This window comes from Macaca fascicularis, chromosome 18, assembly GCF_037993035.2.
Source record: "Macaca fascicularis isolate 582-1 chromosome 18, T2T-MFA8v1.1".
Lineage (NCBI taxonomy): Eukaryota > Metazoa > Chordata > Mammalia > Primates > Cercopithecidae > Macaca > Macaca fascicularis.
Genome location: NC_088392.1, coordinates 764370 through 776883, shown reverse-complemented (window position 1 = coordinate 776883; position 12514 = coordinate 764370). Strand labels below are relative to the sequence as shown.

General features: G+C 50.0%; 1 protein-coding gene across 2 annotated transcripts in view; it reads right to left on the bottom strand.

Annotated features, from left to right (window-relative positions):
- PARD6G (par-6 family cell polarity regulator gamma) overlaps positions 1 to 7807 on the bottom strand; it is an 89080-nt gene extending 81273 nt beyond the window's left edge. For both annotated transcript variants that reach the window (XM_005586354.4, XM_045378170.3), the window contains exon 1: positions 7570 to 7807. In XM_005586354.4, the coding sequence (XP_005586411.3) occupies positions 7570 to 7641 (72 nt within the window). In that variant the 5' untranslated portion in view covers positions 7642 to 7807. The remainder of the gene's footprint in view (positions 1 to 7569) is intronic.
- Positions 7808 to 12514: the final 4707 nt, after the last annotated feature.

The window sequence follows — 12514 nt, the reverse complement described above, 5'->3', positions numbered from 1 at the left end:
GCCATCCTGGTCCACATGTGGCCCACAGGCCACGGATTGGACAAGTCTGGTCTACAAGGAAAGGGCACAAGCACCCCAGGAGCTGCGGAGCAACAAGCAGGTTCCTGGTCTATCTCTGAGCACTGAGAAACTCAGGAGGTGCCAACAGCAACAGAAATAGCTATGGGGGCTCTTAATTTCCAAAGTACCTCACCTTCTCCCCCCACCTACAGCACTAGCGCCACTTACCTTCACAGCGATGGAGAGGGCAAGGCCACCAACGCCTCTCAGGGATGCCCCGGCAATAAGCCAACTGGCAAATCAATGTATCAATATATTTTAACTGCTAAAGAAAAGCTTATCTGGCTCACAGTTCTGCAGACTGTACAAGAAGCGTGGTGCCAGTATCTGCTTCTGGGGAGGGCGTCTGGCTGCTTCTACTCACAGTGGAAGGTGGAAGAAGAGCCGGCCTGTGCAGAGATCATGTGGCAAGAGAGGAGGCAACAGGGGAGGAGCCAAGCTCTCGTTAACAACCAGCTCTTGCTAGAACTCACAGAGCAAGAACTCACTCATTACCACGAGGATGGCACCAAGCCATTCATGAGGGATCCACCACCATGACCCAGATATTTCCATTTAGGCTGTACCTCCAACATTGGGGACCAAATTTCAACATGAGGTCTGGATGGTCAAATATCCAAGCTATAACATTCTCCCTGTCCCCCCAAATCTCATGTCCTTATTACACTGCAAAATTTAATCATCCCTTCTCGATAGTCCCCAAGAGTCCTAACTTGCTCCAGCACCAACTCAAAAGTACAAGTAGTTGTCCCTTTCCTCAAAAAGTAGTTATTTTCTAAATTTGCTTAACAGACCATTTCTGAACCAGTAGCTGTCAGGAAAACCCACTTGTTTTTCATCTGAATTGAACCCAAGGAACACTGATTGTGTCCCTACCACAAACAAAGCACTGCTCTTCCCACCTCCAATGCTCCCCTCTTCCTTACACAGCACGCCACTGAGAAATGTGGCTAGGGTTCTGAACTGGCCTCGAAAAACATGTGGGGAGGATTAAAGAACCCCAAATAAGGACAAGTGGGGACTGGACCCCACCTGCTTCTGGGAGCTACGGAGACCTAGAATCTCAAACCACCTCACACAGGCATCACTGTTGCCGATGCAGAGACTATCAGAGCTGGGTGCTGGGATGACTGGGCTGCACCGGAAACCTCTGATTTCAAGGAGATGTGAAGCTGTGGATTCGGTGATATTTGATTATCAAGACAAAGGACACTCCACCCAAATCTGCCCACTTACCTGACTGAACCTTCACTGGTGTTTTTAAGGCAGGGATGTTGTAAGTTTTACCCCAGCACAAGCCCTATGCCTGACACACAATAGTTGCTCCGTAAATGAGTAAACAAATGCATGGATGAGATCAGACTTTGAAAGAACAGCTACTGAATAGAGAGGACTTCCCTTGAGGCCATGCAGCAAGAACCTTCTACAGTGATGCAAGAAAAATAAGACTTCTTCCCACAAAACACAAGACTAACCCTCCCAGCTGTTTCTTGCAAGCTCCAGATTCAGGTAGCTGAGGGGGTCTCTCATCCTACGCATGGTGAGCCGGGAATGTGTGTACCCGTGTCCTACTTTGGATTTCACAGCTTGTTGGATTCTGAGAGGGGCATGAGCCCTCTTCCAGCAGCCATGGACAATTGTGGTTCCCATTCTAGACTTTGGAGCTAGACTGTCTGGGTTCCGACCCCTCTTACGAGCTTTATGACCTTGGGCAGGTCAGTGAAGCGCCCTGTGAGTCAGTTTCCTCTTCATTTGTATAATGGGTGTGACAAAGGAACCCACGTTACAGGATGGTGATGGGCATTAGTGAACTATCTGCAATTGCAATGTATTTAGAACGGTCCCTGGCACATATATACACATATATTGTAGGGGCATTAAGTAAATGTTATTAATACTACTTCAGAACACAACCTCTGCACAGCAGGCAACGTCTGGCCTGGGGGCCTCAGAGCAGGGCTGCAGGTGCATGCTGGGAAGAGGCTGGGGGCTACACAGGACCATGTGCCTCCCATGGTTCCCCAGGGTCATGGTGCAGTAGAAATTTGCCCAGAGGAAGTGGATTTGACATGTAAGCAGCCAGGTGAACAAGTCTAACCACCTGGGAGGGTCTGCTGCTGTCATGCCAGGCTCCCTTCTTGCTGCTTCTAAAGGTCATGGAGACCCCTTTATAGGAAAGGATCAGGATGCCTCTCCTCTTTGTACTAGTTCTGGACATGATTCACAAATGCCAGAGCTTCTAAGGCCTTGAATGGCTGCATCTCCCATTCCCTGATACTGCTTCACTTCCCTAAAATTAGGGCCTTCTATCTGAAATGCCATGAGTCCTAGGAAAGGGCTCTACCTCCTGGAAGGCCATCAGAGAATTTTGCTTCTCACAGGCCACAGACCTACAAGAAATGGGCAGCCTCCCCGGGGGCAGTGACGCCATCTGTGCCCCCCAAGCTGACTCCGCACTTGGGTCCCTGGTAAGTCTCCCCAAGATGTGACTTCCCAAATCAAGTCACCGAACCTGTTTAAGCACAGACATGCACAAATACAACAAAACTAAAGTCTTAAAAGGGCGTAGCTGACACACACAGGTGAGTCAAACCATGTCCAGGCAGTTCTCAACTGGCCCACAGGAGGCAAGTGTCAGCCACCCAATGGGGAGGCCTGGCCTCAGCTCCATCCCACCGGCTGTCGCACATCACACAGCTGGAAGGGCAAGTTCCTGCAGCACCATGGCAGCCAACGGCCTCAGCCAGCAATAAGATCTTGGGGACCAGAGGAGATATACTAACATAAAACACTGCCCGCCTGGCTGTCCCCAGCAGAACCTGGCCAGCCAGTGCATCGGCCAGCCCACCAACAGGCTCCTCATACCCTTGTCATCCTGGAGGGCCCAAGTTTAATGCCTGGGGGCGAGGTCACAGCACTCTCAGAGCCAGTCACCCTCAGCACCATCTGCACGGATTGGAAACACTGTGAACAAGAAGCTCCCATATTTATTAACTCCCAAGAAAACTAACAGAGAAAAAGGATTCAGGACAAAACCAGGCAGTTAAAAATAAATATACAAATAGCCAATAAATATGAAATTTTTAACTAATAACTTAAGAGATACAAATTAAAACAATGGGATACCATTTCACTTATCTAATTGGGAAAGAATGAGAAAATGTCCAGTGCTAGGAGGAGGAAAGAAGAAAGGGATGGGGAGAAAGAGACAGATGAATGAATAGATATGAAACAGCATCTATAAATTGGTAAAATAAACTTTCCAGAAGAAAAGTAGAAATACGTACTCAAAGCCTTTAAAAGTACATACTTTTCCCAAGTAATGTCACTTCTAGGAATTTGTTCTAAAGATCAGTAAGAATTTTGCAGTGGTTTAATATAATCAATAACCTTTACATATTTTATATGTGTATATTCTATATATAATCTTTATTTAAAGACTTAAAGATACTATTTACAGCACTGTTTACTATGGAAAAACTTGGGATTAACTTAAGATACTGGTTAGTCATGGTTTAGACAGGAGCGGAATACAATGCAGTCATTTCTTTGTTTTCTAAAAATATTAATGACGTGAAAAACATTTGCAGTACATAAGTTGGAGGCGGAAGCTGGCTACACCATGACATGCCTATTTGACCCAAATTCTGTAACACAAAATTGCGTGCATCATACATGCACACAAAAGACCAGAAGGCCAGAGGCAACATTTAACAGTGGCTCACCTTTGGACAGGAGAGCTACCAGTGGTGTTTGTCCTCCTTTGTGCTTGGCTGTGGTCTCTAAATTTCCTACGGTGACACGATGGCACTGTGTTTGCTTAGAATCCAAATAAGCCCCAACATCATTTAATAAGGAAGCACAAATGGGATGAAAACCGTCTCCCTCAGATCATCAACACGACAGACAATCTGTGCCGAACATAACTGTGGCACCAGCATCATGACAAGTGCCAATAAGCTGACCAGAAATACCAATAAGGGGTCGGACAGAGAAAGCTTGGTCGGGCACAGGCATCCAGAATGACTTTGCAGAAGAGGGAGCTGTCTAAGAAGGTCCTCAGGATAGGGCAGATTCTCAGAGAAAGCATTTCAGGTAGGGGAAGCCACAAACTAGGGATACGCAGGCCAAAGAAAGCATGGGCCGAGGCCATGAGCAGTGGGCCATCTATGCTTGAGTCCAAAGGAACTCAGGGCTCTAGGCTGAGCACACTGCTGGGAGGGGACAAGCTGTGTTTCTCTGGATTTTTCAAGCTTACGCAGACAACATGGGAATGGACAAAATACTAACATAGTTAAAGGCGTTGCTAAGTTCATAGTGGCACCGTGGTGCTTGCTGTCTTCTCCTCATATGAAAATTCATCTCTGTTTGCTGCCCCCTGTAAAACCCTTCCAATCCCAGCACTGGCTTTTCTGCTACATTCTAAGGTGGCCAAGGACTCTTGCTTTCCCCCACCTGAAACACCCTAAACATCTGCATAGTTCCTCCCTCCCCACTGCAGCTCCTGTGGAAGGAGAGGCAAAAGTCAAAGCTAAGTGGGAAAAAAGGTGATCCCACAAACAGAACTAGGCAATCGCAAGTACATACTGCTGCTGGTGTGGTGAGGAACAGATGAACCTCTAGAATTAAGGTAAAAATGTTTGGAGAAGTATAAGGGGCTGCAAAATGGGGAAGAGCCACCAAGTCAAAATCAAGATCATATGCCCCCTTGCACACACACACCAGGATCCTGTCCCTAAGCACTGGGGACTGACCATCTGTGGCAAATGGTTAATGGCAAAAATTCTGAGAGAACCTAAGGCAGTTTTCCAACCCAATATCTTAAAATGCCAAAGAATTCTGACCTGCAGTATTTAACTCAAAGTGCTCTTGTATTCAATGCATTTCATCTTGAGAAGTAAGCAGAAAAGGTATCATGCCCATTTTACAGATGACATAACTGATGCTTGGAAAAGGTAAATGACTTGCCCAAAAGCTCACAAACGCAGTAGGTGGCAGAAGTGAGGCTGGACTTAGCTCCCCAGACGCCATTTTCCCCACAAACCAAACCATGGTGTTATGGTGCTACATTTAGGCTGTCGTAAGGCTTTGCTGTATTTTGACAACAGCGTCTCCCTATAGAGATAGATGCCATAGTAACAAACATTAACCATAAAGTGGGTAAGTGGGAGGCCGTGCACAGAAGGAAGAGCCACAGGGACCCTCTGGACAAGTAAGTTCAGCACCATCATGGTGGGGAGGGCACAACAGCAAGTTCAGTAAGGCCCAGGTCAGTGTGGCCCTTCCAAGTTCAACCAAAACTCTAGCTCTGCCACTCACCTCCAGACAAGCATCTGCTGCATCTGAACTTGAATCCATGCTTGGGGTGTGAGGCAGCACCCCTTCTTTGCCAAGTGTAGCCAGCAGAGACAGGCAGGCTGACATCCCAGGGAAGGCAGAGGCAGCCTCTATAGTGCCAGCAGCCCAGGACTGCAGGATGAGGCCTGGTGAGGGCCTGTCCTCCAGACCTACCTTGGGCCTTGTTGAGGCCTCTGATTCTCTGGAGCTGTGTGTGTGAGGAGGCAGCCACCCTCTGCAGAGGGCCAATGAGCACAGAACTGAATCTTTAACGTTCATGTTAACCAATCAGTCCTCCCTGGTTAAACAGCTGCTGTGAAGGGCAATAGGAAGGATCCTAGGATGAAAGGGAGAAACTGTTCTGCACCTTGATTGAGTTGGTGGTCACACAACCGCACAGACCTAGGCATACACGAGTGAGTGTGTAACGCTGCTGACACCCGATAAGGTCTAGGATAGGACAGTGTGCTAGTCACACGAGATGTCACCATCAGGGAGGCTGAGCAAAGGCTGAGAGGCTGAGAATGTAGACCTCTCTCACAGTTACTTGTGAATGTACAATAACCTCAAAATAAAAAGTTAAATAAGATAACATACCACACGTGCTTACTGGCTACTGTACTAGATAGTGCACCTCCAGACAGCCGTGTTCCCACTGAGCTAAAGAAACCTCCCACCCAGGCTTGTGGGCTCTTCCCTTCACCTAACCCACAGCTGGCACACTTGATTTGGGGGAGTTGGGGGCACTCCTGTGCTCCAGAGAAGATGGGTGTGGGGCCGAGGTCATGGGGCAAGGGTAAGGACAGGATCTTATGATAAATGAGGGATTCGTTAAAAGACCATGTACCCCTAAGTAGACAAGGATCCTGCAAATCACTGTAGCAGGCTGGAAAGGCGGCCACGCTGTTGCTGGGACAACCCCCTCAATCCTCTGCCGACACCCTGGAAATCCTACACCAAACGTCAGAGCAGCACAGGGAGAGAAGGCTGTTAGACTTGCTTCCCCAGAGACCGGGGAGGGAACACCCACCCTGCGCCCAAGATAGGCACAGAGTTGGGGGTGCGGGCTCCACTCCGCCGTTAGGAGCCTTTCCTACAACTCTGAAAACCGGGGTGCGAAGAAAGGGCGAAAGGGCCGCTCAACTCCCAGAGAGTAGCCAGCGAAAGACTCGAGGGACCCCCTCCCGCAGGACCCCGAACCACTGCAGCTCCTCCTCAGTCCGCGGGGTCCACCAACGAGACCCTCACAAACAGCATCTGTGGCGAAGGAACCGCCCCCGCAAAGGGCAGAAGCGCCAGATCCTATCAGCCAATTACCCAGACGCGCACCGCGACCCGCAAGTTCAGGCACGCTCCGCCCGGGCGCAGGCTGCGGGAGGGGCCGGGCACGCCCGTGGGGGTGGTCTGGGTCTGGGTCTGATCCGGGGGCGCGCTCGGGAGGGGTCTGGGTCTGAGCCGGGGGCGCGCCCGGGGGAGTGGGCTGGGTCTGGGGCGGGGGCACGTCCGGAGCTTGGGGATTCTGGGGTGGGGGCGGGGTGGGGTGTCTGGCCCGGGGACGCGCCCGGGGAGGCGTGGTCTGGGTCTGGGCACGGGGAGAGCCCGGTGCGTGCTCTGGGTCTGCGCCGGGGAGCGCGCCTGGTGCCTGGATGTTCGGTACCGAGCGGGCGGGGGACGTCCGGCTCGGAGCCGGCGGCAAGTCTCCTCCTGGCCGGTAACAAGCCTCCTTTGCAGCCTGGAAGGCGCCTTGGCCAGGGCCATCCCACGGTCCGGGGCCCCAGAGCCCCTCCACGGCCCCGAATCCGAGCAGCCCCTGGCCCTCAATTCGCCCTGGAAAGGCCGCCCTCCCCTCCAATGTGTGGCGCGCCCCGATCGCCTCTCGCTCGTGGAACAAAAGAGCAGCTCCCGCGGAGCGGGTCCAGAGTCTGCACGGACTGTCCGATGGCCCTCGGCCCTCTGAGCGCCGCGGCTGCCGGGCTTTGTGTCCGCGCGGGGGGCGGGAAGGACGGCCGGGGTCCCCAGTGCGCGTCCCGCGGAGCGGCGCGCGGCGCCCGAACTCGAAAGTTGTCGCCGGCGCCTGTCGCCTCCACGCCGCCCCAGTCCCCCTCCGCGGGGCGCCCCATTCATTAGCCGGGAGACTGGGCGCAGGGTCGCCGGGGCGGGCGGGGGGCTCACCTTGCTCTTGACTTCCACCGCGCTGCAGTCGTAGAATCGCAAGGTCTGAGACTTGTGAAAACTCCGGTTCATGGTTTCGGCCCCGGTCAGCCTCGCCGTCGCCCTCGCTCCTCAGGGGCCGCAGAAAGACTCCCGGGGGCGGCGCCCCCAGGCCCCGGCCCCAGCCCCGGCCCGCGCTCGCTTGGCCGCCGGGCTGCTACCGGTGCTGCGGGCCCGAGCTGGGCTGGCCGCGCGCCTCAGGGACTCCAGGGGCCGCGCGCGGGAGGAGCGCGGGGGACGCCGGCGCGCGCCGCCCCACCTCCCCGCGCCCGCGCCCGCGCCCCGCCCCCGAGCCCCGGAGGACCCGCCCATATCCCCGCCCCGCGCTTCGGAGGACCGGCCGCGCCACGCCACGCCCCCACGCTGCAGCTCCGCGGCGGATCGCCAGTGGGTGCGCGCTATCTTCTCCACAATCCCAGAGCCTGGGGGAAGGAGCGTCGCAGCCAGCCAGGGCGTCTCGTTTTGATGGCCTCCACGGAGCAACCTAGGATAGGGGCTGATTTTTGCCGTTGTTTTGGGTGATAGTCAAGAGAAGGATGCTAAGAGAACCGCTAGAGACCTGATCCCAAAAGGCATCACCTGTCACTACTAATTGTCAAGTTGTTGATGGCCTGGGAGAAGGGTTTTATCAAATAGGCTTAGAGCAGCCTGGCCAATACTGTGAAACCCCATCTCTACTAAAAATACAAAATTAGCCGGGTGTGGTGGTGGGTGCCTGTAATCCCAGCTACTGGGGAGGCTGAGACAGGAGAATCGCTTGAACTCGGGAGGCGGAGGCTGCAGTGAGCCGAGATCGCGTCACTGCACTCCAGCCTGGGAGACAGAGCGATACTCCGTCTCAAAAAATAAAAATAAAGGCTTAGAGGGCTTTATCAGATAGCCTATCTCTAGGGAGAGGATCAGAAGCAACTGTAGACCTGCCTGATACGAAAGGAGACTTTTTCTAAGGCAGCTGGAAAAAGAGAACCTGTTAAGACAAAGAATCAATTACTAGCGGCATCAATGAATACTTACCAATCAAGAGGCCTCTGAAACAGGGGCTTGCTGACACCAAAGAAACAGTCCTTGCCCTTGAGGAATTTGTGATGAAGTTCAGAAGACAAGACAGTTTTTAAAAAATCATTGTAAAGTATACTATGAATTGTTGTAATTTATAAGCTATATAATTATAAATCTCACCGTACATTCATTGCAAAAGAAACCTGCAGAATGCAAAGTGAAAAAACCTGTAAAAATTACCTGTAGTCATGCTACTCAGCAATCAACTGTATTAACCTTTGGTGTATTTTATTTTCACTTAGTTTTCTGCACATATATTTGTATATTTTACAGAATTGTAACTATGCTGTTTATCTAGTTTTACAACTTGCTCCTTTCGCCTTATGCTATATAATGAACTTTGTTTCCCTCTAAAAACAGGATCTTGCTATGTCACCCATGCTGGAGTGTGCAATGCCACAACCACAGCTCACTGCAGCCCCAAACTCCTTGGCTCAAGCAACCCTTCCATCTCAGCCTCTCGTGTAGCTGGGACCACAGGTTTGTGCCACCACACAGACTAATTCTATTTTTATTTTTGTTTTTGTAAAGACGGGGGTCTCTATGTTGTCCAGGCTTGTCTCAAACTCCTGGCCTCAAGCAATTCTCCCCCCTCTGCCTCCCAGATGTGAGTCACTACGCTTGGCCAGAACAGTTTTATCAAATGTTCTTAGGGAAGATGTTTTCTAAAAGGTGCTTATATGAATATAGGCATAATTTATAATCATTTCATTATTGTTGGGTATTTAAGATGTTTCCAATGTTTGGCTTTTATATCATACTGTGTTTTTAAAATTTGCTTATATTTGATGTTTTAAATTGACTTCTAAAATTAGAACTACTAGGCCACAAAGTACACACCTCTAAAGCCTTTAATACAAATTACTTCCGTAGAAATCTGATTTTCCTTTAGTTTTGCTAAGTTTTACCCTGTTGCATGCTGGGACTTAGTGCCAGTGAGAACCATTACAAAGGCACTGAGTTATAATTACTGCCCTTTAGAGAAATGCTAGACTGACCAGAGGACTGGATATGTAAACAGAGTTCCAAAACAAGGCACGTGTGCAGCAAATAAGCAAGCAAAGAAAAAATGCCAAGAGACACACACTTGGCAAGCAGACTGTGGACAGAGGTGCTGACATTCTTTCAAGGGAAATTTCCTAAACTGAATGCAAATCTTTGGACTTGGGAAAAGTCACAGGCTCAGTGCTGACTGCAAGTTGCCCACTGTAGTGGGCAACTTTGTTTTGTGTTTAGAAGAGGCTCAGTAATATCCTGAGGGAGAAACTCCAACTGACACATTTTAAGAAATGGAGGGACAAAGGACTGTGTGGAGAAATGAACAGCATTATAGGGAATGAAGGTGGGGGTGGGGTCCACCCAGCAAGCTCGGGGCTTTGGAGTGGGAAGACACCTTTTAAAGGAAAGGCTGGAAGGCTACAGAATTTCAAGCAGCCTTAGACTTGGCTTCTGGACCGGGTTGATGACAGTGAGATCATTTCGTCAATGCCTCTGGCTCAGAGTGTGGTGTAAGGCCCAAAATCTGCAACACCTGGCACTTGTCAGCAACACCCCACCCCAGACCCACTGAATCAGAATCTGCGCTTAAACAAGATCCCCAGGTGATTCATGTCCACACTGAAGTGTGAGAGGTGCTGCTTCTTTATCTTAATCATCTGTTGCTCCACAGTTCTTGATTGGCACGATCTTCAGGCAAAAGCAGGAGAAAAGGGTGGGAAAGCTTGCGGTTGCATGTGGAGCCTGAGTTTCCAGCTGAGACTTGAACTGGATTCGCTAGGGCTTTGAGCTCTTAGTTGAGTCGGGTATAGAAAAAAAAAAAAATTATCTGAGCCTTCAGCTGGAAAGGCTTTTACACAACAGCAAGATTGGAAAAAACAAAAGCCCTCTCCTGCCAGACACAGTGGCTCACACCTGTAAACCCAACACATTGGGAGGCTGAGGCTGGAGGATTGCTTGAGGCCAGGAGTTTGAGACTAGCCTAGGCAACTGGTGAAACTCTGTCTCTCCAAAAAATAAAAAAATTAGCTGGCCAAGGTGGGAGAATCGCTTGAGCCCAGGAGGTTGAGGCTGCAGTGCGCTATGATTGTGCTACTGCACTCCAGCCTGGGTGACAGAGAGAGAGACAAAAAGAAGGAAGGGAGGGAGGAAAAGGAAAAGAAGAAAGAGAGAGAAAGAAAACAAAAGGAGAGAGAGAGAGAAAGAAAAAAGACTCCACAGATCCTGGCCTGATAGCCTGCCTTTTCACACAACCAGGGGGTCATGGGAGCCTCTAAGGAGCTGACTGTTTTCGGACAGAAAATGAGAGAGAAAATAGGAATGGGTAGGGGGTTAAATCTTCCTCAAATCACGGCTTCTAAGAACCCATCTAATAACTGAGCCATCAGGAGCAAAAAGGAAGTATGTTGTGGACCCAGTAAAATGTACTCCTTGACCGGGTGCAGTGGCTCACGCCTGTAATCCTAGCACTTTGGAAGGCCGAGAGGGGCAGATTGTTTGAGCCCAGGAGTTGGAGACTGGGGAGGCCGAGGTGGGAGGATTACTTGAGACTGGAAGGTCGAGTGTGTGGTGAACTGTGATTATGCTGCTGCACCCCAGGGCATAGCAGAGCAAGACCCTGTTGAAGAAAAAAATGAGGGCAGGCTCTTTTATGATTGAACATTTGTTACTGATACATATGTCCTAAGAAAACATTCTCTAAGATAATTCTGTTGGGTAATAGGAAAGCATCACTGTAACATTTGAACCAGCAGGCTGTTGCATTTGCAATGCATTCTAATATATTTTCGGATGAGGCAGGAGAAGAACTGATATTTGATTGAAATAAGGAAATGGCAGAGTAGTTATGCCTCATCATCACCTGATTCTCATCTAAAGGCATCCCTTCGTTTTACCCTTTACTCTTCCCCTGCTCAAAGAGGCCTCTTCTGCCTTTTTTTCTCTTTCATTTTTTGAGATGGAGTTTCATTCTTATTGCCCAGGCTGGGGTGCAATGGTGCGATCTTGGCCCACTGCAACCTCCGCCTTCCGAGTTCAAGCGATTCTCCTGCCTCAGCCTCCCAAATAGCTAGGACTATAGGCATGCACCACCATGCCCGGCTAATTTTGTATTTTTAGTAGAGACAGGGTTTCACCATGTTGTCCAGGCTGATCTCAAACCCCTGACCTCAGGTGATCCACTCACCTCGGCCTCCCAAAGTGCTGGGATTACAGGTGTGAGCCACCGTGCCTGGTCTCTTCTGCCTTTTTGATGAAGTAATATCTTGACTCTCAATGGAAGCTTCATGCCTAAACTGACTTTCCAGTAGCTCTTTCAGCAGATGGCACTGTGAGGCAGAACAGAATGAATTCCCTGCATTCCAGAGCCATATGGATGTCATTGCTCGCATCTGCCCACATCCTACAAAGTGACCCTGGTTGCGCCCCCTAGATTGGTACAAAGGGCTCCCTCCTCAACCAGCTTGCAGTGTGACCTGCATGTCCATCCCAAAGTGGAAGACAAAAGGCAGGAAACCTTACCCAGCTATCTCTGACTTTGCATTAAAACTCTGGGACACTTTTTCAAAATACAAATAAAAGCACCTAGAACGTGAAGCACAGTCTTTGTTCCAACTATTACACTAAGCGTGGATTAGAGTCTCAGGATCTGTTTTAAAGAGTCAATCCATAAAGCTTTTCACTGACTTGGTGAATATATCAGAATGTGATTTTATGGCAGAAAAGCGTGGTCAGTTTTCAGCCACACAGCATCCATTCATCAGCATGATTCATCTCCTGGTGCACACTCCCAAAGCATTTCAGAGGTTCGAAGTAGTTGCAGGCCCTGCTGGATTTCCTACGAGAAGAAACT